Genomic DNA, 25,644 nt, shown 5'->3' on the forward strand with positions numbered 1-25,644 from the left:
ACCTTATTTGTAACTTTTCCTATTTACCGGCTGGCAATTAAGTTTAAATGAGGGACAACATTGCTTCATATTCTGGACTTAAAATGTGACATTGCATTAATTACCTTTCACTTCATAGGATTATTAGTGCACCTAAAAAAATTAGCGATATATTTAATGTGCACATGAACATAATTTTTTTTTTCATATTTATCATTTACAATTCCTTCTTCAATATTTGTGAGAGTGAAATTAAAAAAACTTATAATTTATTATGGGTTTTTTTTTCTTTTCTTCTTTTTACACAAGTTCTTGAAGTAACTCAAATTTAGAAGACTTATTAGTAATTAATTTATTTACGTGCAAGAGACTTTTCTATAATTTTGCAAAAAATAAAAGGTTTGCATGAAACGGATATTGGGTAAAATAATCAATAAAAAACAACATAGAAGCATACTTTGAGCACAGTGGATGTTGAGTATATATATTATGGACGAGCATGGAGTGACAGAGTGCAGAGATGACACACAAATTACACACAGAGAGAGAGAGAGAGAGAGGAAGAGGAAGAAATCAGAATGGCTGGAGGTGGAGGTAAGGAAGAAAACGCGATGCAGTACCCTCCTACATGGGTTGTTGCCGTCGTTTATACTGTCATTGTCGCCGTTTCATTCGCCGTCGAAAGATTTCTCCATTACGGCGGAGAGTTCCTGAAGGATAAGAAGAAGATCCCACTCTTCGAAGCTCTTCAGAAGATCAAAGAAGGTTCTGTAACTTGACTCTGATCTCTACACTTTCTTCTTATAATAATATAACTTTGTTCAGAGTCTAACAAAATTTTGAAAATGTCTTTTTTTATTGATGTGTTCACTTTTCAGAGTTAATGGTGTTGGGTTTTATATCCCTCCTTCTGACGGTTTCAGAAGACAGGATCATCAAAATCTGCGTGTCGCCTGATTTGATCAACAAGATGCTTCCTTGCTGGATGAAAGGAGATCAATCAAATACATCTCACATTTCTGGAACTGCTCGTCGTCTTCTTGCCGGAGGCTCAGCATCTGATGCTAAAACGGAATATTGTGCTCTGAAGGTAATAATAACATAGCAGATTCAATAGTCAGGATCTAACCTTTGTGAATTATTTATGCCATGAATTTTTCTTTTTAATTTATTGAACTGTGATCATATATAATTTGTGTTTATTTTCTTCCTTTTCTTTCAGAAAAAGGTTCCATTAATATCCCTTGAAGCCATCCATGACCTGCATATCTTTATATTTGTTCTAGCTATAGTCCATGTGATCTATTGTGTTCTGACTGGTTTCTTTGGAAAACTGAAAGTGAGTATCTAATGAAGACACTTTTTATTATAAACTATTCCTGTTCACCAATTTTCTTTCTTTATCAATTAATAATCCATCCGTTTGTTGTATAGATAAGACAGTGGAAGCGCTGGGTGGATTCAAATGCCATTGCTGAAAGGAAAAATGAAACAGAGAAAGGTAAGTAATTTGATCAGCAGTTACAGTACTGTATGCTGTGTTTTATTATTCAATCAATCTGTAGAATCTTTGATAGATGCTTTTCATGTTCTATTTTATGAATATTATCTGGAAAGAATCAATTAATGTGACAAATCACTACATATTCAATTCCTATAAAGGCTATCTTTTGAGTATTTTTCTTCTCCATTGCTCCTTATATGCAAATTGGATTACTGCAGGGATGAACATGTCATCATGTCAAAAAGACTCCGCTCTGATTGGTTGGTTTGTAAGTTGTTCCTAAGTTTGACTACCTCTATTTGATTACCACATTAAAAATCAGTGATTCCAGAAAGTTATGCTGAATATGCCAACTTGATTTTGTTTTTTAGTCACTCATCCTAATCTTGCAAGTTTCTTGCAGCTTTCTTTCTTCAAGCAATTTTATGACTCCCTGAACAAATCGGATTATTTGACCTTAAGGAAAGGTTTTATCAGGGTAAGTTTAAAAAGGCATTCAATGTGATTAATCCTTGATATGACTCTTTGCAAGTAGCCTCAAGTAGGGATATCATAATGATCGTTCTTTTGTATATTTCTCTGTTTTAGACTCACAAAGCAAATCCGAAATTTGATTTTCACACATATGTGACAAGGGCCATTGAAGATGATTTTAAACAAGTTGTTGGTATAAGGTAAGTGCTTCTTCTGTGGATTCAACTTGTAGTCATCAGTAATAACTAATAATGCTGTTTTGCGTATCATACATGTTGATACCTTTTATTGGGTTGAATGCAGTTGGTACCTTTGGATCTATGTGGTTATTTTCTTCTTACTTAATGTTAATGGTATGGTATATGACTTGGCGCTTCTGCTATGTTATATAATTGCAAGAACTCATTATTTATCTAATTGTTTCTTTTGGTTTTGTTAGTTGTTAAAAAAACTTACCTTCTGTCACCAAATTCAGATATTTTCTTTTATCTTATTACTGCAGGCTGGTACACATATTTTGGATGGGGTTTATTCCTTTTTCTGTAAGTATCTTTATAATGGACATGTGCATTAATCTTTTGTCCTTATTATTTATTCAGTTTACAGCATTAATCCCTTTGTTTCAGCTTTAGTTTAATTTCTTCTTGTCAACAGAATATGGATAGACGTCTTTCATGCCTTCGTGGGACTTAATATTAATATTCTTTTTTAGCTTCTAAATCTTCTCTTAGATTCTGTGATACTGACACCCACTTTCTCTCTCTCTCTCTCTCTAATTTATGATTTCATTGCACTGATTTGCATATTATTGTTTCAGCTTCTACTAGCTGTCGGCACTAAGTTGGAGCATGTAGTAATACAATTAACCCATGACATAGAATCTTCCAAACCATCAGAATTAAATGATGACACAGAATCTTCCAAACCATCAGACGATCACTACTTTTGGTTTAAGAAGCCTCAATGTGTTCTCTTCTTGATTCACTTCATCCTTTTCCAGAACTCTTTTGAAATAGCCTTCTTTTTCTGGATATGGGTGAGCAAATTGCTTGAGAGTATAATAGAGACTTAATTGCTTTTCTGGATATAGTTATATATGCATAACCTTTTTCCTTACGTATTCAGCTTAAGGTTACTTATACCATTGACTCCTGCGTAATGGGAAGAGTCAGTTACATTATCGTCAGGCTTGTCATCGGGTAATTTTTTATTTTTTTGGCCAAATGTCATCGGGTAATTAACTGCAACAGTTCCTACAGTTATTAAGTTATATATCCTGAATTATTCTATTAATCACTGCAGTTCCACTTATAATTTGGCTGCTGTCATGTTTTGACTTTAGGCAAATCACATGTATGTCTAAATATATTGTAATACTAATTTTAGCTAACTTTCTTAATTCGTGTAAATTAATCAAAGACGACAAATATTAATTGGTTCATAGGTTTCACAGCACGATCACGATGACTCATAAATGAAAACATATATAAAAATCTTTTAATTAAAAAGTGACTTGTAAATAGGAATATGGAGCTAGTAATGAACATGATTTATTTCAAAGGTAACAATTCATGAAACTCATTCATGTGTATTATAATTTGATGCTTTCCTATATAACGGAGACCGAATTAATTTTCTTAAGGTCTTTAGGACTCAAACTTGTAAACTATAAAGATTGAATTCGAAATTAAATGAAACTTTGGGACCTATTATGGTAATTTGGATATTGTTTCTCATGTTACCTATATTATGCATGCATGCTGAAGTTTAATCTTCTCTCTCTCTATTTGTTTCCCTTGTGTTGGGGTTTCAGGGTATTCATTCAAGTCCTTTGCAGCTACAGCACTCTACCTCTATATGCACTCGTTACATATTATGTACGTTTCAATTGATTTTCAATCTAAATTGGATATATATTTATATCTTCTCATTGAAAGATATTATATAGCATTGTCACTTTAGACTTCTCTTCAGTTTATTACTAATCAACGACAATATAAGAATTGAGAAACACAGTCGCTTGTATATTTCACCATTTCACTTGGTCAGTTTTCTGAATCTTCACCCCACCGTGGCATATTTTCAGCAAGTTTGAATTATCTCAATTTTAGGCAAGAAAATGATTTAATTTGATAAAAGCCATTCAGGTGATCTAGATATATAATATAAAGATCAATGTATATAAATTTATGGAAACCACGAACTGTATTTATACACACACACACACACACACACTCCCTCCTATCCTATTTATGGGACCAAGAAAGAAGATTTTTTAAAAGTATTATTTATAAATCATATCAATAAACTTTTATAATAAATTTTTTCTTTTACCTTGCATTGAATATTAGAGAGAGAAAAAAATATTATTAAAGTATATATATTTATAATAAGGGCAAAGTTAAAATTTTATTAAATTTATGAATATGATTAATATGTTTTAAAATTTTTTTTAGCTTCAATGAAACATATTACAAGCGACTAGAACTAGAAAAATATATACGTCATTACATTTGACTTTATGGATCCATATATGAGGCCCATGATTTATGTAAGATATTCATAAGAGATCAACACTCTGAGGGTTTAGGCCTCATTACATTAACATATGTGTCTTTAATGATCAAACAATTAATATGTAGATGGGAGATCACTTGAAGAAGGAAACATTTGGTGAGCTTAATGAGAAAGCGGGCCGTGATGTTCATCCTCCTCCTCAGGAGTCTCATGCATGAAGGTTCTTCATCAGTAGGACTTAAAATTGCTTCCAAAATCTGAGACCTCAACTTGAGTCTGCCGATCCAAAGTAAACTACATCATTTGGATCCTGAATTGTTATGTGCTTTCGTCTTCGATAATGTACTTGAGTGCAAGGTGAGTTAGTTCATGAATGTAATTTATCGTTGCATATATGTTAGGAATAAGGAAACTTTGAAACTATAGATTGGCATAAAAGCTTAGGGATCAAAGTTCTATAGTTTACTTTGTAAATGATGTAATTTAGGTTGTGCTTTTATAATGTATATATATATATATATTGTGTGTATTATAATATGGCCAGTTAGATAGAGTAGCTATTATCAGCTTTCTATATACTTTCTAGATAAATGGAGATATTGGGTTTATGACGTTGCTTATTTATTTATTTTTTTTTGTCTACTCAATTTTATCTTGTATCTAAACTATTGCAACAAAAAAAAAATTGTTACTAATTTTCAAGTTAAAACAACAGTTTGAAGAAAATATACTCGGCAATCATGATGTTATACGCAATCAATTAATCATACAATTCATTCACCATAAATGTGAGCCATATTTTGGTATTGATAGGATAATTAATGAAATACCATGAGGAAAGAGAATCATACAAAGAAGAAATTTATGTAACTTATTTCATTTTTATATACAGATTTCAATATAATAAATTCTTAATTTTATTAAGGTCCAAACTTTTTTTAAAGTATCAATTTGCTGATACCAACGAGGGTTGGATCTAATAAAAAGAGCTACTTTCTCACAATATGACAAACTAATATTTGAATTTCTATTAAGAGAAATACTTATATTTAGTGTATGACTGTGCCTTTAATAAGAGGATACCTGCAAGCAACAAAAAAAGTATTAATTTGCTCACATCTTGTGAGTTTCAACAAGTTGTAATTTTATGAGTCTTTTTTTATAATTTTTTAATTCTTTTTTGTAATTTTTAATTAATGAATGGTTAAAATTAACTTTATTAACACCATGGTACCTAATGCACTATTTTCAAATGTCAAATAGGGCAAACTTACACCACATGTAAATTTAAAATATCAAACACTTTTAAATGAACAGTTGAGAGGTAAAAATGTCTTTTAACCACAAATTTTATGTCAATGCTAGTTGGTTTTTAATAATCTTCATACTACTTTGTTTTTAAATATAAAGAAAAACCCAACAGAAAACAAAAAATTAACTAAGAGAAATTATGCCAAAAAATGCAATAATGCGAAAAATTGGAAGAAATATAAAAATAATTAAGATTACTTAAAAAAAAAAAGATTAAATAAACAGGTCATACCTTTTACAAAGCTAATTTGTCAACTTCTGAGTTAAAATGGCCAAAGTGCATCTTTAATTCCTAAAATTTATATATGGTTTTTTTTAATTCCTTAATTTTATAAAATAGGGAGAATTTTAATTAAGGAACATGGATTTGACTTAATTACTAGTGGATTCTAAAAAAAAATTTTGAAACTTTAGTTCAGTTCAGGAAGATTAAAATGAAAAAAATTTCAATGATGAAAAGACTAAAATACTATTCATTTGTTATGCAAAATCATCATTTGTTAATTTTTTTTACTTCATTTGTTAATTTATCAATATGAATAGTAAATTATATTCATTTCTCATACAAGCAACAACATCAATTGTAAATTTATTAACTTTACTTATTAATTTATTAACATTAGTTATAAATTACAATACCTATTAGCAATTTATAACTGATATGAGTAAATTAACAAGTAAAGTTAATAATTTAAAACCTGATATTACTGTTTGTGATTAAACTACCAATGTCAAATCTTGTATAATTATTAATATGTCAATTCATATAATTCACAACTTATATTAGTAAATTAACAAGTGAAGCAAGAAAATTAATAACTAATAATTTTGTATAATAAATGAAGGGAAATTATTTTCATTTTGATCCCTTTTAATTGAACTAAAGTTTCAGAGTTTTTTTTATATCCACTAGTAATTAAGTACCATTCATAATCCTTAATTAAAATTCCCCCTATAATCTTTTAACCACATTATCATTAATTTTATTAACAAAAAATTTATATATTGAACTTCAAAATAATGATAAAATAATCTCAAATATTAATATATTAAATTTAATTTTTTGAATAAAAACAATTGCCATAAACATTAACATTTGAAGCTAATAACGTTAAAATTAAAGAACTAAAAAGATACTTTATAAAATTAAAAAATTAAATTAAAATTTTATATAAAATTATAATATTAAATATACATTTTAGCCAATATAAAAGGCATAAAGCAAGAAAATCAGTAAAATTAAGTAATTAATTAACTTCCATAAATTACCTGTTAATTTTTTTGGTAAAATTAATCAAATTGGTTTGTTATAATAACGTGCATGAACAAGGATGAGAAAGAACAATGATAATGGGCACGGATTGATTAGATTACTCTCAAGAACGAAACAGAAAAAAGATCTTTTGGGAAAAGACGACAAAACAAACAATTGACTCAGCATGTGTTTAATTTTTAATTAATCAAAATTTTATTTAATAAAAATTAATTTAATAAAAATTAATTGTTATAAAATTTATATTTAAATATATTTTTTAAAAGTTAATTTGCTACATTAAAAATTATTTGGATTATAATAGTAAGATGTGATTTTAAATGTACAATTGCCAAAAAGGACATTATTTTATGATAATTTATAATTTTTATTATACAAATACAATATATTTAAAATATTTAAAAAATACAATAAATATTTTAAATAATATAAAATTTAATCTATAATATTAAAAATTTGATCTTTAATTATTTTTACGAAGCACTTAGCTCAACTAATAAAAAATTATGTTAACTTAATTAATAATCTTAAATTTAAATTTTAAAAATATAACTTTATTAAATATTCATTGAGAAAGTTTTGCTGAGAATGGGCAAGGAAACTAATGATGATGTTGTATATTTGGAAAAATTAGTAGATAGATTTTGTATACCATATCATGGGTCATCCAACATTATAATAATATTAAATATAATTAAATTTTAATATTAATAATAATAGAGAGGAAAAAATAATAAATATTTTATTATAAAAATAAAATTATTAAACTAATGATTTATAAAATTTTATTTAATTAAATTTATGTAATTTTATTAAATAGATCAGTCCAATAAAAATTAAATGATTTAACAAAATGATGAAAGTAAAAAAGGTATTCGTGTAAAGAGTTGAGGAATAATTAAAAAAAAAACATTGGATCACATAAGAAAAAGTAAAACAGGAGTTTTAACAAACAAGAAAAACAGAAAGAAAATGAAAGAGAGAAATAAATGGGAGTCAGCCTATACCTACGGGTGAAAATAGGACAGAGCCTTAATAAACATCTATAATTTAATCTACTTTAAATCTCACGTAACTTACTTATTAAATAAATTTAAATTAAGTTTAGATTTTTAATTAAATTTATTTAATTAAATAGATTAAGTTTATTTTTTTAAAGTTTAACTTACGAGTTTAATAAGCCGACCTATTTATATATATATATATATGTACTATATCATAAATATATCAGTTTCACTATATGATTTTTAATTAATTTATTTTTTACTACTTCTATTTATTTTCATTCATATTTAATTTATATATTAATTTTAATATTATTATTTTATTATTATATTATATTATAATTAGTAAGTACTTTCAATTCTTATATATTGTAATTGATAAATTAATTTATATATTGTATATTATAATAATTTTAAAATATATTTGAACTGTTTAAAATTAAAATGTTAGCCTATTTAAAAAATTTTACTTTTAAACAAATTTTTAAATAAAAGTCAAACTTTAAATAAGGTTAAATTTAAACCATAAAAATATTTTATTTAAACTTTAGGCAGGTTCATATTTTTAATTTATAACACAAGATCAAATTTATTTAATCAAAACTTAACTTGTCCCAACTTATTTTCATGCCTACCTGTAGCCAATGGACAGGTGACGAAGCAATCTAGCAAAACAAGTCACATTTTTCCAGCAGAGCGGAAATATGTAGGGACGAAGGTGAGGTGAGGGGACACAGTGCTGATCAGTGCACGGAGTCCACAGAATAGCCAGAAGCTAAGACCTAAGACGATAGAAAGTAAAGTGAGAAAGAGAGAGAGAGGAATGAGTGGAGGCGGGGAAGAAGAGACGACATTAGAGCACACTCCCACATGGGTTGTTGCTCTCGTTTGCACTGTCATCGTCGCCGTTTCATTCGCCGCCGAGCGTTTTCTTCATTGTGGCGGAAAGTTCCTCAGGAAGAGAGATCAGAAGCCACTCTATGAAGCTCTTCGGAAAATCAAAGAAGGCTCTGTGCCTCTCTCTCTACTTTTTTCTGTTCTTAATATTAAAATATAGTATCTGTTTTGTTACTCTATCTTTCCCCTCTCCTCCATGAGTGGATGTGCAGAGTTTTTGAAAAATTTTGGAAGGTATTTTATTTATTTATGTATTGCTGTGTTCGTTTTTCAGAGTTGATGCTGTTGGGTTTTATATCGCTGCTTCTGACGGTTACACAGAATGGGATTACCGAAATCAACGTGCCGGCTGGTTTGACCCGCCACATGCTTCCTTGTAACCCGGATAGAGGAGAAGGCGAAGAATGTAACATTACACATTCCTCAGTTCTCATTGGTGGGCTTTCAATTTCTTCTTTGATAGATCACTTTCTTTCAAGCTTGCCCATCAATTGCTATTATGCTTGGGACAGTGTCATTTTATCCTATGTCCATCCACAATTTGATGTAAATTTTACCATTTTATTGTTACTTGCTTGGACGCGGAATCTGAGTCATGATTGATCGGTACCGATTAAGCTGTAGCATTCGACGGCATTTAATTTTTGGATGAAGATGAGATGAAAGAGGACAGCATTCTGGGACAATAATTAAAGAAATCACGTGCTCAAGACATAGTTCATCAATCTGTCACTGTCACTGCCACTGCCACTGCCAAAGCAGAATTTTACTCTTTATGTTTTTCTTTGGGTCTCCTTTCAGTTTATAACCTTTATTTAGGATTGAGCACTGGGATCTCCTTGTTGGCTGTGAATATGCACTTCAGACACTATCGTTATCACATTAGTTATCGAGCTTCTCGCACTTAGGATCTAACCTTGTCAATTATTTATGCCATGAATTTTCCTTTTTAATTTCTTGAACTATGATCACATAACCTCCTTTCTTTTCTTTTCAGAACAAGGTTCCGTTATTATCTGTGGAAGCCATTCACCACCTGCGTATCTTTATATTTGTTCTAGCTTTAGTCCACGTAACCTATTGTGTTCTGGCTGTTTTCTTCGGAGGATTGAAAGTGAGTGTCTTTTTGACAATTATGTTATGAACTATTCATGCTCATAATTTCTTTCTTTATTAATAATTCATCTGTTGTATAGATACGTCAGTGGAAGCACTGGGAGGATTCAGTTGCTAAAGACAACTACGAAGCACAGAAAGGTAAGTGGTTTGATCGGCAGTTATAGTGTATGGTATGTGTTCACTCATTTTAATCAATCTGTAGACTCTTTGATAGATGTTTTTCAATTCAGCAATTATAGTATATGGTATGTGCTCACTTATTTTAATCAATCTGTAGACTCTTTGATAGGTGTTTTTCAAGTCATCATGATGCTACTTTATAAATATTATCCCCTTGTTTTTTTTTGAACCATGAGTCCACTGAAAAGAAGTGATTTAACAAGTTAGATGATCTATTTAACTTCTATAATAGCTGTCTTTTTGAGTATTTTTCTTCTCCATTGCTCCTTACATGAAAATTGGATTGCTGCGGTTCTGGAACCAAAGATCACTCATGTTCACCAGCATGATTTTATTAAGGGTCGTTTTCTGGGTTTCGGTAAAGACTCTGCCCTGATGGGTTGGTTGGTAAGTTTTTCATAAGCTAATCAGGATCTGAAACCTAGAATTGATGATGACATATTCATATCACTCATGCTAAAACTACTCCTGAACCCCTTATTTGAAGATTTAGGCATGTTCTATATAGTGCATGCTGACACATAATCTATGTTTCTTCAGTATTTTCTTGCTTTTCCTTGTCCAATAAAGCTTAATGTTGAGCCATTTCTGCTGAGTCTTTGTCCTTCTTGTGTCCACCTTAGTTGATATCACAAGGGACCATGACCTTCTAAAGGAGTGGAATCAGAATGTGGTATAAAATGTGTTAATTGTGTCAATTCAAAGAATACAAGTCAATTCACAAAACCACATGTTAATTGTGTCACATAAATTAAGCTTCCATTACAAAGCATGAATAAAACGTAAAATGAAAAGAAAAATAAATTACTTGGACTTGGAATCAGGCACGACAAATTTAGACACGTGTTCAGTTCCAGTGAGAGCCGTCCTGCACCTCAACACTTGATCTTTAGTGGGTGAAATTCTTTGTACGAGACTTCGCTTTTCCAAAATTAGATTTTTGATCACGAACATCTAATGGATCCACGCCATAGAATTTGGTCATATCTACTTGAATGTACCCTACTTTGTGAAAGTACATGATTTTTGCGAGTTCCTCGAGGCACCTTCTGGAACTGGCATAGTGTTCAGAGAAGATGATGATTGAAAATCCAGAACCTTCAATCATGCTTTGCAGCGGTTCAATTGAGATTTCATTTTCACTATTAAGCTTATCAGTATCGTCTTCGACAACGAAAATTCCAGCATTCCTTAGAGATGGATAGAGACAGGAAGGGAAAGATTCTTGGGTGTCTTCACCTCTCGTGAAACTCATGAACACTTGTTCATGTTTATTGCCTAAACCTTCAATTACACAAACACATCAAAAAGAACTGCACAGGTTAATATTTGTCATTTAAAGACGCATTCACATAGCATTTTCTCTCTATATATGCTGCAAAATTCAATTTTTTATCCCCTTTTAGCCAAATCCTGATTTTTCTTTTATTTTTTTTCCTTCAAGGACCTTGGTCTTTAAAATTGATAGAATTCGTGATTCTTTACTGTAATTAAAGATAAAGTTAAAAACTATTTTTTTCCATGATTTTTTTTTCCAAAGAGCCTTGAGCACCCTCTGATGACTGGGGGTAATGTTCCTTTAAACTATTTTTTTGAGGAACAATTTTGTCCTTCCATTAAAGAAACTATCAATTTGAATGTGAACAGCCTAGGTGGATTATGTGTGAGCCTCATTAACCATTTGACCAGGGTTACTATTATTATTATAGGATTAAAGTATTAATTTACCTTTGAACTCTTTTTTCAAAAGTATTGGCCATCTTAAAGTTTTGTTAAAAATAAAATTTATAAATATTTATTTTAATAAAATCTTTTAAAATATTTCATAATTTTAATATTATTATTTATAAATATTCATCCAAAATTTATAAATTATTTTTTAAATATAATAGCTCATAAGAAGGAATGACACTTAAGAATTATTCAAGATAAAATCCCAAGAAATTTTAAAATGCAAAGCAAGTCCCTTAAGTCTTTAATTGGTATTTTTACATGATGCAATATATTTTGAATTTTAAAATTTAAAAAATGAGTTTCAAATTTAATAAGATAATGTTAATTTTATTTGTTAATTTAGGGGTTCATTTTCCTCATTTTCAATATAAAGTTGTAAAGTATTAAAATATTAAATATATGTAGTGCAATTTTTTGGAAAAGGATTGTTAATTAGAAAAAATTATAGATAATGACTTAGAAAATTTAATGGACTAAATCAATACTCCCTTTATCTCAATTATAAGATACATTGATGAAATTTATCGTCTTAAAATATAAGACATTTTGAGAGGATTAAAGTTTCATTAAATAGGCTTATTACAATATTACCATTTTTATCTCTCTATTTAATACTAACTAAGTGCAAATTTAAGGTTATTTAATGAAAAGTATTTTTGAAAGTTTATATTTTTGTTTTTTAAAAAATAAAGTTAAGTGTATTTAATAAGGTTTATTGATATATGAGATTTTATTTAAAAATATCTTATAATTTAGGATAGAGGGAGTATTAATCCTGTTATAAGGTCTTTTTCTATAATTTAGTTGTAAATAACAACAACAACAACATTATTATTATTATTTTTATTTACAAATCTTTGAACACAATTTATAAATTATTTATGAATTTTTGAAAAAACTAGTTTCAAGTTTCAACTAGGGTTGATGTGTTATTTTATCTTTAAACTATTCTCAGAGAGGCAGTGTTATTTTCAAACTACTCGTTGTAGCAATGTTGTCTCTCAACTAATTAAATTGGGTAATGTTGCCCTGTCATTTAAATATCTATACTGTTATTAGTGAGACTCATTTTTCATAAGTTAAGGTGTAATTTTGCCTTTAAATTTTTCTCAGAGGAGCAATGTTGCACTCATTATTTAAAAATTATAAAATTAAATAAAAATAAAATTATAATAATATTAAATAAAAATAATATTAAATATATATAAATATAAAATTATAATAATATTAAATAAAGATAATATTAAATGTATATATAAAATAAATTACAATATTAAATTACGATTTTTAAATGTTAAGGGTAATATTGTTCTTTTAAGAATAGTTTAAAGATAAAATTGCACTTTAACTCATAAAAAGTAGGTCTCACTAATTGCAATAACAGATGTTTAAATGACAGGGTCAACATTGATCAGATTTAATTAGTCCAGAGGTAATATTGCTCCTCTAAGAATAGTTTAGGAGTAAAATTGTATCTTAATCCTTCCAACTAATAATATTTAAAAAAATTTATAAATTTTGGATGAATACTTATAAATAATAATATTTCAATTGTTGAGTAATATTTAATATTTTTAACAAGAGTCATTAAAAATAAATATTAAATTTTATTTTAACAAGATTTTAAAGTACTTATCACTCCTATAAAAAGAATTTAAGAACAGATTAGCATTTTAATCCTATAATAATAAGCTAGATCAGATGACCAATGTAGCCCATATGTAATTAATGTAGGAAAATCATGATGAAATTGATTGTTCTTTAACAAAAGAATAAAATTGCTCCTTTAAAAAATAGTTTAGGGAGACATTAAAGAAATCAGTACAAGGTAACCCTTGCTCTTAAAAAAAATTAGGGTAAAATTGGTCTTTAACCATTAAAAATATTACAAGATAAACCATTTTCAAAATCAACAATTAAAATATTATTTTTATTTTTGAAAAAATAAAGAATTAAGTGAAAAGAAATTTGAAGCATGCAAACTTTTAAAATGGAGTAGATTTTAGGTGAGTACATTTAGATTCTAACTATACCTCAAACATGATTATCTCTATTAAAGTTAAAAGTATACTTAAAATCAATAAAAAAAATTACATATAGGTTCCGTGAAACAGACTTACTTATAAATAAGTCTTGTGAAATTTAAAAATATAGTTAGGTCCCATAAGACTTGAATGTAATTTAAAATTAAAGTGTAAAGATAATAATGCTCCTATTAAAAATACATTATATCGATCAAATAATATAAGTTATAATTATTTGATTGGTAATTTATAACTATCATTTCAACTTTTTATAATTTTAACTTTACATATTCAATAGTTAAATTGATCATGTGTTACAAGTTTAATACTAATTATATACAACTACCTCATCAATATTTTACAACTATTATTTAATATTTTATAACTATAACTCATTTATTTGATAGTCAATGCGTTACTAATAAAGTTTAATAATAATTGCTTATAACTACTTCATTAATAATTTACAACTATTACTTCAATATTTCATGACTGTAATTTCATATTTCTAATAATTAAACTGATCATACATTACTAATTGTAAAAGAAATATTGTCTTTACACCCTAATTTTAAATTACACTCATGTCTCAAGGATCTAGTTGTGATTTTTAAATTTTATGGGATTTATTTATAAGTAAGTCTATTCTATGAGACCTATATAATTTTTCCTTAAAAAAAATATCTTGGCACCGAACGTAAAAGATAAACGGTTACCCTGGTTGTTCAAGTGCCAAGTGTTCCTTCCACACTTGTCTGAGGCTGCTACGTTTTAAGTCAATAGCAGCTAGATTTTCTTGATAAAATTTGCTAGGAATGTATTTCACAAGAAAGCCATGCCAACAAAGCCATTTGAGATCTCTACTAATATATCATAGTCTCCTCTTACCTGTACATTGTCAAGACAAAGTAATCGGAGTCTCTTCATCTTCTTAAATGCTTCTTTCTGAAAATGCAATTTTTCAGTTTGTGAAAAAAACTTCAAAGAGGTCCGCAGGAGATATCAGTAAAAAGAGTGGAACATATAACTTTGAATTCTGTTAAGAGGGGTGGATGAAGGCTTAAAAGAATACTCTTAGAAGTTGTTAAACGCGATCTCTTAATTAATAATATTTCTAAAAGCTTGATAAATGATAGAGCACAATAACATCTTGCAATTCATATAGCCGACCTCACCTAGTGGAATAAAGGTTTATTGTTGTTGTTGACAAAAACTTCAAAGCCAGCCCTTCAATACCACTTTTGTTCCCTGCAAAATAAAAGCTCATCAAAATTGAAGTGTGCACTTGTGCTGTACAGTTTGTGGAAAAGAAAAATGGAAACATGTCATAATCAAGCTTCTAGAGAATGAGACAATACAAAATGAGTTTTAAAATACATATAGAAATTAAGAGCCGAAACCATAAGGTTTCTATATACATGACTAGTTTATTGATGCTCATGTTCCCTTTCTGCAGTACATGTACTTCTACAGTACCATAAGGCTAACATGTTAACATGCATGAAACAATAAATATAGGATATAGAAGTTCCTACTGTGTGTTTTAATAATATATCAAGTGCATCCTCATGAGATCATAACCTACTTCTCTTCCCAAGCTCATTTCGAGATCTTCTATGAATTGTTTCTCTTCCCATGTTCGCAGCAAGTCATGCATACCAAGCCTATTCTTCTCATCAATGGTCACAAGGCTTCGCTCCACAAGGGTTTTGATTCCAAGGTTGGCCAAAAACCCACAGCCATTTAATATCTGTGTGACATCACTTCTGTCCACCCTAATAAAGAAGCAAGATATATCAAGAAATATTTCTTTCTCCCAATGATCACTTGACCGTCAAAGCTTATTTTAAACTTCTTTTGTATCTTGTTATGGGGAATTTTTTTTAAGTTTCTTCAATACGGTCTTCCTTTCCTCCACTTTTGCATCATATAAATAGGAGCCAAGGACTTAAGAGCTAATGGAATTCCCCCTAAAATATGCAACTGTGTTTCTTGAAAGTTCGATGAAATCTTCTTTAGGACTTTCTTGTTTAAATGCATGCCAACTAAAAGATACAAGAGATTCCCTTTCATCCAAATTCTTCATTCTATACACACGACAGCCCATTTTACGCAGTTAACTCATTTGTAGTTGTGATGATTATTTTACTTCTTGGATGAAACTTGTCAAGACTTCCAGCTAAAGCTTTCAGTTGGCTCAACTTGTCCACATCATCAAGTACAATTTGTGCCTTTTTATGGGGAAGTCTATCGCTAAATGTGATTTTTCCTGAATCAATGCTATTTATCTTCATATTTGTTGTTTTGCAAATTTTACAAGGAAGTTGGTTTTGTAAATGCTCTTGGCCATTTTCATGATTCCAAACTTTTCCGATCTTTCAAAGGTAACTTCTACTCTCAAACGACCAATTTCATTATAAATGGCTTTGGTAATAGTTAATTTGCCTATGTCCCCCATTCCCCATATCCCTACCACGATAACTTCTTCAGATTGATGGTTTTGAAGCATTGTGATTACTTCTTGCACTTTATCTTCCACTCCTACTGGGTGGTCTACCACGAACGGGTCTTTCTTGTCTAGTATCTCACAAACATTCTTAACAATCTTGTTGACGTCTTCACTCTCGTTGCTGTCGATCGATCATATAAAAATGATAAGAATGAGCATTGGATATATAAACACAATTACAAATGAAGAAAGTCAAGATTTTGAAAGGTACATGTGTTTAGACAAGACGAGATATTATGAACAAACTATTGATCAAAAAGCGAGAGGACCTAGCCAGTGGCGGCTATAACAAGTGAAAATATATTAAAACACTCATTATTCAACTGCAAAACAAACATTCAGTTGACTTGAGCACATTACTTTATATATAATCAATATCACTTACTTGTAGGATTTAGAATGAGGAAGGGAATTAAGGAGAGAAGATAATGGAGGGGGAGACGAACAGAATCCAGGGCAAACATGAGAGAAGTCTTTTTAAACTTGTAATTTCAAGAGGTAAAAAGTAATAATAAAGAGTACAAACAAGAGGTAAAAAGTAATAATCCTCAGAAAAAAATATTACAAACACAAGAATGATATTTGATTAGTTATACGTTCACTATGATTTGTGCATGTTTAAATGATCATTCCTTTCTTTCCATATTCTTGAACCAGCCCTTTTATCTCGTGTATGAAATTGCTTGTAACATATGTCCAATAGAGATTAAGGTCATGTCAATATATGTGCAAACTATTGAATATGTAAATAAGAAAAATCTCATATGTTTTTGTTAAGATTATTTATGTTGCACTAAATATAATTAATTTATGCACATTAGTAATAATTAATTGTAGCTTTGATAAAATATTTAAGGATATTGCAAGCAGAACAATACATACACTGGATTATAATTGTGCGAACTTTACCTCATGTAACTTTTGGAACTGAAAATTTAAAACTACAAAAGTAGAATTTTAAAGATCTAATTGAAATTCTGCCCCGTAGTGAACAAGCAAAATTGAGTCATGTTCCAAATAATGAGGCAAGTCATATCTATTCCGAATAATTAAAAACAAATAAAAAGCGAAAAAGTACTTAGAACCAACTATAATATGACATCAAAAAATTAATTTTGACTGTTAGTTAATCAAAAAATGATTGAAAATAACTTCAAAAATTACATATAATGACCTAAAAATTACAGATAAAGATCTAAAAAATTACAAACAAGGGTCAAGAAAGTTTATTGGTCCTTTTTTGTTTAAATTTTTGATGTCTTTTGTTATCATTTTTTGGTTAACTAAATTTCAGAATTAACTATTATTAATGGTAAGGTCAAATTATACTGTTTTCAAAAGTTAAAAGGCAATATTCTATCAAAACTAAATTTAGAATCCCAGACGTTCTTAAACTTATAGTTTAGAGATTCATTTGCTCTTTTACCTTTAATTTTATTATCTTGACACCTTCATAGAATTTAAATCATACAAGTCAATTCACAAAATCAGAATGTGGTATAAAATATGTTAATTGTGTCAATTCAAAGAATACAAGTCAATTCACAAAATCACATGTTAATTGTGTCACATAAATTAAGCTTCCATTACAAAGCATGAATAAAACGTAAAATGAAAAGAAAAATAAATTACTTGGACTTGGAATTAGGGACAACAAATCTAGCCGTGTATTCAGTTTCACTGAAAGCCGTCCTCCACCTCAACACTTGATCTTTAGTGGGTGAAATTCTTTGTATAAGACTTTGAAAAGCTTGTCCAAAATTAGGTGTTTGATCACGAGCATATAATAAATCCACACCATAGAATATGGTCATAACTACCTGAATGTACCCTACTTTTTGAAGATACATGATTTTTACGAGTTCCTCGAGGCACCTTCTGGAACTCGCGTAATGTTCAGAGAAGATGATGATTGAAAATCCAGAACCTTCCATCATGCTTCGTAGCAGTTCAATTGAGATTTCATTTTCACTGTTAAGCTCATCGGCATCATCTTTGATAACGGAAATTCCAGCATTCCTTGTAGATGAATACAGACAGGAAGGGAAAGATTCTTGAGTGTCTTCACCTCTCGAGAAACTCATGAACACTAGTTCATGTTTATTGCCTAAACCTTCAATTACACAAACACATCAAAAGGATCTGTACAGGTTAATATTTATTATTGAAAGACGCATTCACATAGCATTTTCTCTCTATAGTTACTACAAAATTCATTTTTTTAATCCCCTTTTGGCCAAATCCTGAATTTTCTTTCTTTTTTTTTTTTTCCCTTCAAGGGCCTTGGTCTTTAAAATTGATAGAATTCGTGATTCTTTGCTGTAATTAAAGATAAAGTTAAAAACCATTTTTCACATGAATTTTTTTTTCCAAAGAGCACTGAGCACCCTCTAATAAGTGGGATAATGTTCCTTTAAACTATTAACAATTTCATCCTTCCATTAAAGAACTATCAATTTCACCGTGACCTGTTTATGTGGATTATGTGTGAGCCCTATTAACTATCTAACTAGGCTTATCATTATTATTATTGTAGGGTTAAAGTACTAATTTGTTTTCAAACTCTTTTTTTTTAAGTGGTGGGCACCCTAAAGTCTTATTAGAATAAAATTTAATAAATATTTATTTTAATAAAATATTTTAAAATATTTAATAATTTAAATATTATTATTTATAAATATTCATCCAAAATTTATAAATTATTTTTAAATATAATAGCTCATAAGAAGGAGTAACCCTTGAGAATTATTCAAGATAAAATCTCAATAAATTTTAAAATGCAAAGCAAGTCCTCTAAGTCTTTAATTGGTATTTTTATATAATACAATATATTCTCAATTTTAAAATTAGAAAAAACAAGATACAAATTCAACAAGATAATATTAATTTTATCTGTTAATTTGAAGGTTCATTTCTTCCGTTTTCAACATAAAGTTGCAAAGTATCAAAATGTTAAAATAGGTGGTTCAATATTTTGAAAGAAGAATGTTAATTAAACAAAATTAGATAATGAGCTAGACAATTTAAGGGATTTAATCAATATTTCCCCTATCCCAATTATAAAACACTTTTGAAGAAGATTTGTCATCCCAAAGTATAAAACACTTTGAGAAAGATTAAGGTTTTATTAAATAGGTTTATTCTAATATCATCCTTTTTCTCTCTCTATTTAATATTGACTAAGTGTAATTTTAAGGTTATTAAATGAAGGGTATTTTTGAAAGTTTATATTTTTGTGTTGAAAAAATAAAGTTATTAATTATATTTAACAAGGTTTATTGATATGTAAATTTTATCTAAAAATATCTTATAATTTGAGAATGAGGGAGTATTAGTTTTGTTATAAGGTCCTTTTCTGTAACGTAGTTGTAAATGTAAATAATAATAATAATAATAATAAAATGATACAAAGATGTTATTAATAAAACGAGAGGGGTATAATTGTATGCTTACAGTGGAAGGATAGATGGAGTACAAAGAGGAGAAGCAAGAAATATTACAAGTGAAGAGAAAGAGGAAAGAGATGGCAAAAGAACTAGAAGCCTACAAACTAAGATGAGATTGGAATTTATAAAGGTATTTTGAACCCTTAGTTAATAGACTATCCGATTATTTACATTGATTGGGTTACTTCTTAACTTTACCCGTGAGTTTGCTTTATCTTTAACAATCCATAATTGTAGTACCTGTTTCTTTTCTTTTTCCTTTTGTCTTTTTTCTTTCTTTTCAACACACACCAAATTTCTCTTATTCTCTTTCCACTTTAGCTTTCTACTTTCGGCTTGTCCTATCTTGCAATCTCTTTTGCTTTCTGCTTTTGGCTCAGCATCCTATTGATGCTATTTCTTTTTATGAGTGACCAGTTGAAAATCTTCAAAATTTGCTCCATATATGTCTTCTTCAATATTTATCTCTTCTTTCGTGTCATGTCTTTGAGTGGATGATCCTATATCTGATGGCAGTTATGAAGCTGCATCATTGATGAGAGAGGCCTATTCTTCTTTTGTTTTTGTTGCTGCCAATTGTGCCATTAGTTTTCTTTTCTCTACATGAAATGATGTTGATTCTTCAGCCTTTTGCTTTACTTCTTGTGTCATTCTTTTTAATAGTCCTTGAATTTTTCTTATGATAGCTTTTTTTCCCACAAAAGTCTGGATGTATTTATCCCACTTCTGATAAGGTAAAATATGGAAGGACATGGTTGACTTTGGTCCATTACGGAGAAGCACCAGCTCATGAACCATGGTACCCTCATATAATAGAAAAATCAGAAGGGTCTTTTTGTTTCCTTGAAATTTGTATTTTCTCTAAAATGATTATAACCTTCTTTAATAATTTCTGGTAATATTTTCTTAACTAGTCCAAAAATATGAAACCATTTTAGAAAAGTGTTTGGACACTTCTGGTCGAACTAAAAAAACCAAGAGTGATTATAATTTTTATAATACAAAACATTGAACTGGGCTTCTTTATAATCAAAAATAATTATAAACTTGATCCTTGTAATTTTTAGGGAAATTTTTTACTATATAAGGAGAATACCCCCAAGTGGTGAGAGTAAGGACCTGTAGGATCTTTATTTGGCTGTAGGGATGTCCTTTAGATTCCTTATGAGTTATGCTAATGGAATTAGTTGCCACTAGAATATACTCATAATAAAGTCTGTCTTTTTTGATACTTTAAGGAATGAAATTCCAAATATCTTCTATATAGGATGAGGAGGGAATATGGCTTGGATAGTATCTACTATTGTTGGCTTTTTGGATTTGGGTTCAACTGGACAAATTATCATGATGAACTCTTTTGGGATATATTGGCTAAACTCTGTCTTTTTTAGAGTAATGTCTTTTGAGGTAGTGTGTTTTGCTTTTGAAGTAACTGCTTGATCATATGTCTGTGGTTTAGAAGATTTACCTGATACATAATTTTCTATTTTCATGGGACGATCTGGCTTTTGAGGTGTATTTGGCTATATTGTGGCTTTACCCTTTCCTTTGTCCTTTTTACTCATCTTTAACTTTTCCTTATAAAAATTCTCTTGTTAAAAAATCAGGTAAAGAATTTTCTTTTCCTTTTATAAATTGTATTTCAAAATCAAAACAAGATAAAATAGCTTGTCATTTGGCAAAAATTGGTTTTGATACGAGATTTTTAATATCTTTTTGTAAAACATCTTTTGCTGCCTTGCAATATACTTTTATTAAAAAATTTTGATTTATTAAGTCATGGAATTTTGAAAATTTTGATTTATTAAGTCATGGAATTTTGAAACACATAAAACAATTAATAAAATCTCTTTTTGATGGTAAAGTATTATTGTTGAGCTTTGGACCACGCTCCTGAATGGAATTTTATTATTTTCTCATTATCTCCTTGCAACTGTTTTAAGATTCCTCAATACCCTATTTCTGACACATCTGTTTCTACTATCTTAAAAGCTGTGGGGTTAGCTATTCCTAGATACGGAAGACTTTTGACTTGAGTTTTTATTTCTTGAATAATTTTTGTCATTTTATCTAACCATTCAGGCGAATTCTTTTGAAGTCTTTTAAAAAATAAATATATTCTTGTCCTGACGTTGAGTGAAAAGTCTGCCACATAATTGAGACATTCTAAAAATTTCTATAATTGATTTTTGTCTATAATCTTATCTAAAAATTTTTCTGCAAACTCTATGACTCTACTAGTAGGCTTAAGACTTCCTTGATAAATTTCCATACCAAGGAATTTGACTTTTGTTTGAAATAGTTTCATTTTTCTAGCTAAAACAACTAAACCATTATTTTTTATAGTTTCAAGATATTGATTTAGATGCTTAAAGTGTTCTTCAATTGAATTGGAGAAAACTAAAACATCATCAATGTATACAATGGTGAATTTACAAAAGGAATTGAATATATCATTCATTATTTGCTGAAATTCTGAAGGAGCATTTTTTTAATCCAAATGGCATTACATTCCATTTGTAATGACCAAAAGGAACCGTAAAAGCAATTTTATATCTATCTTTTTGCATTATTTGTATTTGATAATATTCAGATTTCATATCAAATTTTGAAAATATTGAAACATTAGATAATCTTCCTAATAAATCTTTTTTTATTAGGAATTGGATATCTAATCCATTTCAATATTTTATTTAAAGGTTTATAGTTTATAACTAATCTTGGAGCTCCTCTTTCTATTTCTACAGAGTTTTGTACATGGAAAATAGAACAACTCCATGGTGATTTACTTAGTCTTAATTAATTACAAAAATTTTCAGATAAGATTATAGACAAAAATTAATTACAGAGATTTTTAGAATGTTTTAATTATGTGACAGACTTTTTACCCAACGTTAGGACAAGAATATCTTTACTTTTTAAAAAACTTCAAAAGAAAAATTATTCAAGAAATAAAAACTCAAGTTAAAAGTCTACTAATTCCATTAGCATAACTCATAAAAAATCTGAAGGAAATCCCTACAGCCAAATAAAGATCCTATAGGTCCTTACTCCTACCACTTGGGGGTATTCCCTTTATACAACAAAAAATTTTCTTGAAAATTATAAAGATCAAGCTTATAATTATTTTGATTATAAAGAAGCCTAGTTCAATGTTTTGTATTATAAAAATTATAATCACTCCTAGTTTTTCTGGTTCGACCAGAAGTGTCCAAACACTTTTTTAAAATGGTTCCATATTTTTGAATTAGTTAAGAAAATATTATCAGAAATTATTAAAGAAGGTTATAATCATTTCAGAGAAAATATAAATTTCAAGGAAATAGAAAAACCCTTCTGGTTTTTCTATTATATGAGGGTACCATGGTTCATGAGCTGGTGCTTCTCCATAATAGACCAAAGACAACCATGTCCTTCCATATTTTACTTTGTCAGAAGTGGGATAAATACATCCAGACTTTTGCAGGAAAAGAAGCAGTCATAAGAAAAATTCAAGGACTATTAAATAGAGTGACACAAGTAAAGCAAAAGGCTGAAGAATCAACATCATTCCATGCAAAGAAAAGCAAACTAATGGCACAACTGACAGCAGCAAAAACAAAAGAAGAATGGGCCTTTCTCATCAATGATGTAGCTTCACAAGTGGCATCAGACGTAGGGTCATCCACTCAAAGACATGACACGGAAGAAGAGACAAATATTGAAGAAGAATATATGGAGCAGATTTTGAAGATTTTCAACTGGTCACTCATAAAAAGAAATAGCAATCAATAGGACGCTGAGTCAAAAGCAGAAAGCAAAAGAGATTGCAAGATAACAAGCAAAAAGTAGAAAGCTGAAGTGGAAAAAGAATAGGAGAAATTTAGTGTGTGTTGAAAAGAAAGAAAAAAGACAAAAGGAAAAAAAAGAAAGAAACAGTTAGTACAATTATTTACAACTTTAATTTTACATATTCAATAGTTAAACTAATTATATGTTACAAGTTTACTACTAATTATATACAATCACCCCATCAATAATTTACAACTATCACTTTAATATTTTACAACTATATAAAGTTTAACAATAATTAATTACAATTACTTCATTAGTAATTTACAACTATTACTTCAATATTTTATAACTATAACTTTATATGTTTAATAATTAAACTAATCACAACATTACTAATTGCAAAAGAAGTATTGTCTTTACACTTTGATTTTAAATTCAAATTACATTAAAGTTTTAAGAACTTGATTGTGGTTTTTAAATTTAACATGGTTTATTTGTACATAAATATATTCCATGTACCTATATAATTTTCCCTTAAAAAAATATCCAGGCACCGAAGGTAAAAGGATAAACGGTTACCTTGGTTGTTCATAGGCTCGTTCACCAGATCCATGGAATCTTCCCTCCGTGTCCGCTTGAAAGATATTGGACTGTTGGAACGTTCAATGGTTTTTCTGAGGAGGAGGAGGAGAATCCGATAAAAGCAGAGCATCTAGCAAATCAAGATACAAGATCTATAAATGAAACGAAGATATGGAGGGGAAAAAAGGAAATACAGAAACAAAAAAAAAAAAAAGAAAAAAGAAAAAAAGTGCAGATCGTGCGGAAAGTTACCTGAGAATTGCTTGGTTGGTGAAAGAGACACGATCACGAATCTAGTTTATGATAAAGATCAGACAAGAGAAAGAGATTTATATGTGAGGCTCTTGGCTGCTTCTATATACTGATCACGAAGGTCTATAGTGAAATAAAAGTACGGCAACCAGCTCCAGGAATGTGAATGGAAGAAATTAAACATCAATATTCTTCTTCACATCGACTCAGAAAGTACCTATCAGAACAGAAATTTATTCATAATAATTGAACAAAACAGAGAGATTATGACGCAGTGAGGCTACAAAGAAGGTAGCTACCAGGAAAGTGAAGGGAAACCAAGCTGTGGAAAAAGGAGGGAAAGCGATCTAATGCAGACGACAAATATTCCAACTAATGAAGTATCTTTATTTTTTTTAAGAAACAAAAAAAATCTATGCAAGTTTGGTGCACGATTTTTACAAAAAGGAACCGACAAAAAAAAAAACAGCTTGGGGCACGAGAAAGTGGTGATGAATCGTTTAAATAAAACTATAAAAGCAAGCATTTTTTTTTATTTTAACTTAAACCACTTTTATCCCATCTCTGCTCTACATTTTTATTAAAAAAAAAATAGACGAATTAAATTCAAGAACGAGGCATGCCTCCCAACCTAAGTAAAATTTTATGGATTGAAGATAGTAACACACCACTGGTGAAGTTATTATGAAATATAAAATTCATAATAAGTGGTATTATTCTAGTACTTTGTAAATGATAAATTTATTTTTAGTTTTATAAAAAGAGATAATTAAAAATTATGTTTATTTTGGATAATACATCTATTAGAATAAAAGTTATTTAAAATATAAATATAATATAATATCCACACCAATTTTCTTTTTTAAAAATATAATTAGGAAAGTTGAATTAATCTAAACCCACCGTTCACTTTGAAGCCAGCCAATTCACGCCAATTCTTGGTTTCCCTATGATATTGAGCCTAACTTGGTCTGATTGAGACCCATCTCTAACTTTTCTCCTGTATGCTTTCACAACCTTTTAGGGTCTCACAAATTGAACGCACTATTTGTTCATCAAATGAGT

General features: G+C 29.1%; 2 protein-coding genes and 2 pseudogenes across 5 annotated transcripts; 2 read left to right on the forward strand and 2 right to left on the reverse strand.

Annotated features, from left to right (window-relative positions):
- Window positions 1–520: 520 nt before the first annotated feature.
- On the forward strand, window positions 521–4,692 carry LOC129289020 (MLO-like protein 1; annotated as a pseudogene).
- Window positions 4,693–8,880: 4,188 nt separating this feature from the next.
- LOC129287678 (MLO-like protein 8) lies at window positions 8,881–15,849 on the forward strand. Of its 3 annotated transcripts, XR_008587775.1 has the most exons (5): window positions 8,881–9,395; window positions 9,957–10,073; window positions 10,156–10,216; window positions 10,565–10,645; window positions 15,662–15,849. XR_008587775.1 is itself a non-coding variant. In XM_054923902.1 (3 exons), exons 1-3 carry the CDS (start codon window positions 9,164–9,166, stop codon window positions 10,191–10,193), a joined length of 387 nt encoding a protein of 128 aa, XP_054779877.1. In that variant the 5' UTR covers window positions 8,881–9,163; the 3' UTR covers window positions 10,194–10,406. The 3 variants fall into 3 exon arrangements, 1 of the variants encoding a protein (XP_054779877.1); XR_008587774.1 differs by lacking the exon at window positions 15,662–15,849 and having other exon boundaries at window positions 10,565–10,919; XM_054923902.1 differs by lacking the exons at window positions 10,565–10,645; window positions 15,662–15,849 and having other exon boundaries at window positions 10,156–10,406.
- Window positions 15,850–15,909: 60 nt separating this feature from the next.
- On the reverse strand, window positions 15,910–17,439 carry LOC129289021 (disease resistance protein Roq1-like; annotated as a pseudogene).
- Window positions 17,440–18,032: 593 nt separating this feature from the next.
- LOC129287569 (toll/interleukin-1 receptor-like protein) lies at window positions 18,033–24,928 on the reverse strand. 2 transcript variants are annotated; one of them, XM_054923774.1, is made up of 4 exons: window positions 24,879–24,928; window positions 24,580–24,796; window positions 24,325–24,457; window positions 18,033–18,638 (listed from the first exon to the last, which is right to left on the reverse strand). In XM_054923774.1, exons 3-4 carry the CDS (start codon window positions 24,455–24,457, stop codon window positions 18,154–18,156), a joined length of 618 nt encoding a protein of 205 aa, XP_054779749.1. In that variant the 5' UTR covers window positions 24,580–24,796; window positions 24,879–24,928; the 3' UTR covers window positions 18,033–18,153. The 2 variants fall into 2 exon arrangements, with proteins under 2 accessions (XP_054779749.1, XP_054779748.1); XM_054923773.1 differs by having other exon boundaries at window positions 24,580–24,880.
- Window positions 24,929–25,644: the final 716 nt, after the last annotated feature.

Source organism: Prosopis cineraria, unplaced genomic scaffold (assembly GCF_029017545.1).
Source record: "Prosopis cineraria cultivar Desert tree isolate PC_DT_omini unplaced genomic scaffold, ASM2901754v1 PC12, whole genome shotgun sequence".
In the NCBI taxonomy this organism is placed as follows: Eukaryota; Viridiplantae; Streptophyta; class Magnoliopsida; order Fabales; family Fabaceae; genus Prosopis; species Prosopis cineraria.

Excerpts from the sequence above, each read along its gene's own strand:
- LOC129287678 (XM_054923902.1), top strand. The coding sequence starts at position 9,164 with ATGTGCAGAGTTTTTGAAAAATTTTGGAAGGTATTTTATTTATTTATG. Across the intron at positions 9,396-9,956 it reads ACATTCCTCAGTTCTCATTG|AACAAGGTTCCGTTATTATC; the intron begins GTGGGCTTTCAA and ends TTTTCTTTTCAG. Across the intron at positions 10,074-10,155 it reads TTTTCTTCGGAGGATTGAAA|ATACGTCAGTGGAAGCACTG; the intron begins GTGAGTGTCTTT and ends TCTGTTGTATAG.
- LOC129287569 (XM_054923774.1), bottom strand. The coding sequence starts at position 24,457 with ATGCTCTGCTTTTATCGGATTCTCCTCCTCCTCCTCAGAAAAACCATT. Across the intron at positions 18,639-24,324 it reads CGAGCCTATGAACAACCAAG|GTTTAGGCAATAAACATGAA; the intron begins GTAACCGTTTAT and ends GTGTAATTGAAG.